Here is a 7703-nt window from a genome sequence, read left to right on the forward strand (position 1 = left end):
CACAGTCAAACACACCAGGAGGAGGAGGAAGAACAATTTGGTCAAAAAAGGACAAAAAATAGGTCAGAGTCCAAATCTAGGGGCATCGGGAGGGCTAAGCCCAATTTAGTACTCAACTCCTGTCTATATAAAGGTGAAGCCCAATTTAGTACTCAACTCCTGTCTATATAAAGGTGACTTTCTCCTCCCAATCTCCCCAAACCCACACAGACACAGACACAGTGAATCTTGTTGGTGTCCTTCCCTCTAATTCTTGTATAATTTGGTTGTTTTTGTTCGGTGGAGAAGAGTTAGAGAAGAAATGGCCGGTGCAACGACGACGGTGATGAACGACACCCAGAGGTTTGCAAGCCGTCCGATACCGAAGCGAGGTCAGGTGAAAGTTGGGATCGTTGTCGGGCTGGCCCATTCCTTCGCTGCTTTGTTCTCACAAAGTAATCGACGAGCAGGTGGAGGTGGTGCAGCTGATGATCACTTGCTTCACCCATCAAGCCGCAGCCATCATTTTTAAGTTTGAAGAGACAGAGGCAGAGACAAAATCGTCGAGGAGGAGGGGGTTTTGCCGTCCTAATTAAGTTAACTCGCTTTGTACAGTGTCAAATTTGCTTATAATTGACTAGCCCTTTCTTCTTCCTTAATTCTTGGTTTCTTTTTCTCTTTTATCACTCTCTTCTTCTTCTTCTTCTTCTTCTTCTTCTATTATGTAATTTATGTTTGCTTGGGGATGCAACTAGGATTCTAGGAATGCACTTTATTGTACTTGAGTTCCGTGATGAATCAAACAGTAGTGTTGGGCTCAAGCACAACGATGTGATCGATCGAAGATGAGAGATTGTTGACGACAGATTATTAGAGGCTCTGCATTTCTTACATGAAACCAGAGCCGAAAAAGAAATTGCTAACAGATTAACGAAACATAGACTAAGGTTAAATGTCAGAACAACCAGCTGGGAGGAATCTCCGCCAGACTGTATCGTTCACCTATTTTTGTAATAAATAAACTCTCTACGTTTACGAGAGAAAAAAGAAAAAAAGATCATTTTGTTTTGTGGCCAAGAATTGACATGAAAAATGATCTACAACTGCCAGCGATACGGGATTCCGGATTATATACTCTGGAACCAGGACTAAAATGCCGAGGATAGCTGAAAACAACACTCCCATGGCGCCTCTTGGAGGAGTTGAGCCATAATTGGGTCACCGGCGGGTGAGTCACCCGTTGCCTGATGTGGTCAAATTAATCAACATATGCCCGATCACAACAGCTTATTGAAGCTCATTCTGTTAATGTGCCAGCTGTAAAATTTCGTTAGGCAAGTTATTCCAAACTCTTCGTTTACAAAATTTTAATAAACGGGCTTCGTTGGATGTATGGGTGAACACCGAAGGAGGTTTTTACACGAGTTATTTAAGCTTATTGATCATCAAAAACAAATCATCCCTGCCTATAATTATATAATTATATAATTATATAAATATTTTTTCAGGCAAATTACCAAAATACAAATAAGAAAAAAAAATGAAGAACAATCTTATTACTTCTATTAGACTAAGATATTAAAGAATTGGTATGATGCACGCTTTTTTAAGCGTCACATGTCTTCCTCTTCCCATTTCCTTCTGTCAATCGGAATCACATGGTTGCCATCGGATACTTTCCAATTTGTCATGTTTTACTCTTGCCATTGATGTCCTTCCTCACTTCTACCTACTCTACACCCACGTTCCAAAATTTCTATGAGCTATCAAGGATGTATTCAGCTTCAATAAATTGAATAAATTCTATATGCGAAATGAATAGTAATTACAAAAAAAAAATAGAATCAGAAGTGAGGATGCCAATATTAATGACTATCTTGATAAGCAGCCACGAGGCACCTAACTAATCCAATCACTGATGCCATATCAACCAATTCTTGAGTTGTCCCTGCCGAAAACAAATGTAGTTGCCCAGTTCACAGCTACATAGAACCTGTTCCTCCAGCTGATTACACGTGTCAGATAAGCAGAACGCCAGATCATCCAGCTAACAAACCCTGCATGGGAGACGCCCTTGGCATCCTGGCAACCCAAAAGGGAAAAGGAAATATCAGATGTTGTAGCATTTAAATGGGGCTAGTAATATCAACAAGAAAAAACAAAAAAAAAAGATCAGTAACTCTAATTTGACTTTCCCACCAGCTATGGCTCCTGGTGTTCAACAAGAGATGAGCTCCGCTCTCATCTCATGTAAATTACAAAGTGGTCAATGAGAGTATCAGACAAAAATCTGCCAAATTGCATTCTGGTGTTTATACCAAACTCAGACTACAGTAAACAGAGTCAACTCAACTGAACTTTGAACTCTGACTACAGTAAGGAGCTATAAACAAGGATAAATTTTGTACTGTATTTTTTAAATCTCTGGACTGTCCTGTAAACTTTTCTATATGCTATTCTTTTGGTATAGTATCATAAAAATCTTAAAATTATTTCTACATTGAAAACAGGAGGAAAAAAACAAAAACACAACAAATTACCTTACTCTGGCGCAGATCAACTAATGCTTTGTATCTTCCAACAGATGCCATACTTCCTAGATGCCTGTAAACAAATGGCTCACCCAAGGTAATGCCTTTCGAACAGAAAGCCCTGCCTCCGTTCTGTTGCCCAATCCTGTTTATCATCCCCACCAGATATTTGCCTTCCCTTTCTGCAACCTGTTCAGAAAGGGAGATAGGGGTAAGTACTCAGATAACTACCTCCTCTTAATGAGTTCCAAATTTCCAATACTTTTTGCTTTATATGAAGAGAAATCAACAAGAGGTCCAAAACAAAATATAGTTAACACACTATTTGTTAGCTAAAGATCTAAGTTCTAGCCTACTTATTCTTTTCATATTGTGGTACACCTCATTGTCAAGTGACCTAAATTTATTTAATTGACATGCTTGGGTCACTAAATTTTCAAGAACCCTTACATGGTTTTATTGTTTTAGCAAAGACAACAGAAAATACTACAACTGCAATAATAGAACGAAAGCCAAGTAACTATACTAAAAAGCATTTTGAAAAGCGACTTGAAAATCATCTACCACACTGCTGTTGTGAACTATTAATCAATGTATAAGAAAATCACTTGGTTAAATTGTCAATTCCATCTTATCTCTTATAAAACTAGAAATTAGGCTCATTAACTAATATTCTAGTCAGGACAGATATACTATCAGGAGTTCACTATAGCTGGTATGGAGAAACTGCAACAGAATATGCATGAGGAATCTTACCTGAGCTAGAGCTGGAAGTACTTGCTTCCCTGTCTCTTCTAGAAAACCAGCACAATCCCCTAACGCATATACATCTTCCACAGAAGGAACTTGCAACCATTCATTAACACCTATCCTGTACCACATAACAAGCATAATTAATAAGATCCATTGAAAGTATACAGAGAAAGGAAAACATCAAGATACATTTGAATAGAGGAATATACCTTCCACCAGTGGACTTGGGAATGTTTAGTGATTTTACAAATTCTGATGGTCCTACACCTGTGGACCAAACAAGCAGACCGTATGGGACATCAGTCCCATCACTCAGAACTATCTTCTTGTCATGAACCTCTTTCACAACTCCCCGCATAAGTCGAACGCCAGACTGATGCAAGTTTAAAATGTTCTCAATAATTACTCAACAATTGGGGCAAAGAAAGAATAACAAGAAGTGAAAAGGTTTCCTTGTAATAAGTACTCCAACTGAAATCACCTTGGTCAAATGTTTTATTGCATATTGCCGCAGTCCTACATCAAAAGATGACAAGATCTCATTTGCCTGTTCAAGCAAGAAAGAAAAACCAGTCAGTAACTTAACATATTTTCCTCCTAGGTTGCAGTAAAAGAGCTACAAAATGAAAGAAAATAGAAATTCTTACCTCTATGAGGGTCACCCTGATGTCATCCTTAGCATGAGAGTACCTCTCACGAACATCTTTCATGATAAAATCACTCAATTCACCACTAAATTCTACCCCAGTGGGGCCACCTCCAATAACAACACAGTGTAATAGACGCTTCTTTTCTTCATCTGATATACCTGTCATCATGGATTCGGTCCCAGCATTAAAAGTCTATTGAAGAAAACAAGACCTGGCTTGAGTAATTAAGAAAAAACAATAAACAAAGATTACAGCTTGTATATTAACCAAGAAGAATCAAGATGGAATATTAGCTATACATATCCTCTTTAGTGGATTAAGATGAAGTAGAATATAAGTCAATCATTCACAAAAGCCCACACATAGAGATAATTACATGGATAGAGGGCAAGAAAAGAGATTAAAAGAAACAAATAGAGCGTTCCTGTAAGCAAGTTCGTAAATAGATGGCTGTTCTTTACCACTTAACAACATATTTATTAACAAGACTCGCCTGATGAGAAAATGCATAGGATAATAAAATCCTAATTTTCTTCATGTTAATTGTCAAATTCCTCTCATCCTTTCACATGGTTTCCATAGGCCACATCTTTAGGTTGCAATGGACATCAATTTTGTTTTATAAAGACGCAATTCCTATCCACTATCTTCTCTTATGCCCTGGTTTTCTCTTCTTTCAACTTGCATACTTCAGAGTTCTGACACACTAATTATTACCGTTAATATTTAAGAGGTAACTACTAATGAACTGCAATTTCCATGAAGACCAATTGGTTCCAAGTAAGAATAATGATCCCCCCGCCCCCCGCACAATGAACAATCATCTTAAATATTTTCTCTGAAGCATTTCTTAGTATATCTATCTGATGGTCCAAGAGCATGTAAAGTTTTGATAGAAAAAACATGACTCACCAGGATTCTCAGAGATCATCAGATTGAGAAGAAGCTTCCTCCGTATTTCTTGCGCATGATTTACCTCTCGAAGGAAGAATGCATGTTCCTTCACTCCCTTGATGTTGAAAGTCAATGGATCAGCGCCGGTAGCAATGACTAGCTTGTCATATGCAACTTTAAATCGGTAAGGTTGATGAGCTAGTCCAACACTCCCAACTGTCTCACAGTAGACCTAAATTGACAAGGAAGTAGCATTTGATTATTATGTCTGAATATACAAAGTTAAAACTGTCGTCAGAGCAAAAGACACAGAGAAACAGAGGAATTTACTTCATGCTTATCAGTATCAATTCCTAGGCAAGAAGCCAGGTAAAAGTAGGAGTTAGGCGATGTTGCCAATGCAGTCTGAATCTGGCTGACTGGCTCAGCGACTGAACGGAATTCCAAGGTTCCCACGCAAGTTGAAGCAAGCAGTGGAGTGAAGACCATGTGATTCCTTGGTGATATGCAGACAGCATCATATATCTTGGTGTCAAGCCCTTTAAGAAACCGACAAGCAGCCCAACCCGTTCCCAGAACAACGACCCTCGGCTTTTCACCTGGCCTGGTTGCTTCCAGTCCTGGCAATCTTGGGTTTCCATACTCTGAATCTGAAACCTCTAAGATCCTCTCAGCTGAAGGGTATTGGTATTTGGGAGTAACCCTTATTCCCCTGCTTCCAAAAACTAATAAATCTATCTTTCCAAGCCCAGATAGGTGCTTGAGATTACCACTGTCTGCAAAATTGCTGACAGAATAGAAGTAATATTTTCTGGCTGGCGCTGCCTCACAGAGAATGCCCGTCTCATTCAAGTAATTGCTAATGGCTTTTCCTGACTGTTTCGAGTGAGTCCTCGCAAGCCTCGACAATGCCATGTTAAACAAGGTTAGCAGCCCTGAGGGCAATACCCAATTCTTCCCTTCAGACCCTTTTCTGCAGAGAACACTAACAAGCTGGTGCAGAACAATTCAACTTGGCCTGAAAGAAGGGATAAATACAAGTCAGCAACACATGTGATCTATACTTGTATAGCTAGCTGAGAAAAGTGTCATAAGGCAGTATGTGGAAGGGGAGAGATGAGTGACCGAAAGTCAGAGAGATCTGGGTTGGAAGCTTAGAGCTCTAGCCTGGAAAGAAAATGGAAGCATTGGGAAGGATCTTGAAGAAGATTCCACCGTATTGACACGGAACAATGGGAACAGTGGGATAGGAGGAGGCTTTCCAGGAGATAAATCAAACGGTCAGGAAATCAGGATCATCAAATTGAGTCAACCTTTAAAACAACTGGGTGACCTTTCCTCTTTGAAAATTCCCACGTTTTCCACCCGAGAATGAGAGAATTCGCTAATAATCTGTCTTTTTGTCGAGGAGTTCAAAGCCCTTCTTCTCTCTACCTCTCTCTTTTCCCTTCATTTCTAATGGAAAAACTGAAAACAAATAAATTGAAAGAGAAAAAGGAAAAAAGAGAATCAAATCAACCCCACCTTTTTACGTATCAGCGAGCGGGTAAAGAGGTTCTGCTATTCCTGGCAACCAAAATAAAAGAAGAGTATTTCAGATTCAACTGCAATTATTTTAACAGAATACCAACAACGACTATACAGAAAGAAGGTAATGAAACATGAACAAGTCTTATTGCAAGCTGGAGGAATATGACTTCGGACCAAGATACCCAGGTCAGATTATTTACAGCTTCAGAAAAATGACTTGGGGAACAAGAAATATCATCATTATTTAATAGTCTCTAGACGAAGTCAAAGAAAATAGAACAGGGAAAAGATACCCAGGTCAGATTATTTACAGCTTGAGAAAAATGACTTGGGGAACAAGAAATATCATCATTATTTTAATAGTCTCTAGAAGAAGTCAAAGAAAATACAACAGGGAAAAACAAATTAACCTGTTTAAGAGAAAACCAGATAAAATGCCAAAACTAAGAAAGAAGAAAAAATATAAAAGAGACAGAAGATGAAAGAACAGAGATCAAAAGTCGTTTATAATAAATTCACAGATGAAGAAGTGCGTGACAAAATATTCTTCAGCATATTCGAGATCTGGGTATCAAACTCATACACATTCAATTCAGATGTGATGTTTAACTATAAACTTCGTTATGATCTAGTACTGAACACCATGAGCTCAATCAATCAGCAATAAAACAAAGAGGCAAGAAATTACTACAAATACACAAGGAAACTAACTTAATCCGGTGAGCTGAGCAAGCTTGCTTTTGAACAAATGCACCTAACTGACTGAAAATGAGTAGCTACAACCCAAAATAGAGAATATTCAGAAGCTTAATTACACGAAACCAAGATATGGAAAGAAAATAATAAGAAGCTCGCTTCTTGTCCAAACAAAAGCTGGGAGTGAAAAACGTAGACTTGGCTTCATGTTTTAATAACCCAACCTTTTTATACACCTTTGGCGTATGGTAGAAGAAGAAGAAGATAAGCACCACCAAAGTTCGACGAGGCTCGTATTTGCTTGCATTTGAGACGAGACGAGACTCGAGAGAGAGAGAAGAAAAAAACAGTAATTAGTCTTCGAGAAGCCGCCCTATTTGGACCGGCTCGGTGGTAAACGGGATTGGTCTCGGGTCAGTCATGGACGGTCCATAATGTCTCCCATAATTTCGGGTCTCGTATCAGCACTTGTCTTTAATTTAATTCACCGTAACTTTCGTGAGTTGTGAATTGGGACAATGAAGAGTCCCGCGTTTTATGGAGCCCAAACATGACAGTGACAGTAAGACGAGATTAAGCAGCCAAATTGGAAGATTCAACCACACGCCACCGATTTTTTTATTTGAAAATACTGATCATACTCCGGAAAAAGCAGAAAGAAACACAACAA

The 7703-nt window shown here is 38.8% G+C and overlaps 1 protein-coding gene across 3 annotated transcripts; it reads right to left on the reverse strand.

Moving 5' to 3' along the window:
- Positions 1-1407: 1407 nt before the first annotated feature.
- Positions 1408-7276, reverse strand: LOC104612585 (internal alternative NAD(P)H-ubiquinone oxidoreductase A2, mitochondrial-like). 3 transcript variants are annotated; one of them, XM_010280045.3, is made up of 10 exons: positions 7258-7276; positions 6332-6373; positions 5138-5825; positions 4826-5039; positions 3911-4071; positions 3745-3810; positions 3473-3636; positions 3267-3381; positions 2520-2699; positions 1408-2061 (listed from the first exon to the last, which is right to left on the reverse strand). In XM_010280045.3, the coding sequence occupies exons 3-10, from the start codon at positions 5720-5722 to the stop codon at positions 1906-1908; spliced, it is 1641 nt and encodes a 546-aa protein (XP_010278347.1). In that variant the 5' UTR covers positions 5723-5825; positions 6332-6373; positions 7258-7276; the 3' UTR covers positions 1408-1905. The 3 variants fall into 3 exon arrangements, with proteins under 3 accessions (XP_010278347.1, XP_010278346.1, XP_088750530.1); XM_010280044.3 differs by lacking the exon at positions 7258-7276 and adding an exon at positions 7049-7181; XM_088894404.1 differs by lacking the exon at positions 7258-7276 and having other exon boundaries at positions 6332-6471.
- Positions 7277-7703: the final 427 nt, after the last annotated feature.

Source organism: Nelumbo nucifera, chromosome 1 (genome assembly GCF_055504915.1).
Source record: "Nelumbo nucifera cultivar China Antique chromosome 1, China Antique-T2T, whole genome shotgun sequence".
Lineage (NCBI taxonomy): Eukaryota > Viridiplantae > Streptophyta > Magnoliopsida > Proteales > Nelumbonaceae > Nelumbo > Nelumbo nucifera.

Bases quoted from the DNA above. Each gene is read 5' to 3' on its own strand.
- LOC104612585 (XM_010280045.3), bottom strand. From the start codon at position 5,722: ATGGCATTGTCGAGGCTTGCGAGGACTCACTCGAAACAGTCAGGAAAA. The intron at 2,700-3,266 runs GTAAGATTCCTC...CTTTCTGAACAG, and splicing joins TACTTCCAGCTCTAGCTCAG to GTTGCAGAAAGGGAAGGCAA. The intron at 2,062-2,519 runs GTAATTTGTTGT...TTGGGTTGCCAG, and splicing joins TTGATCTGCGCCAGAGTAAG to GATGCCAAGGGCGTCTCCCA.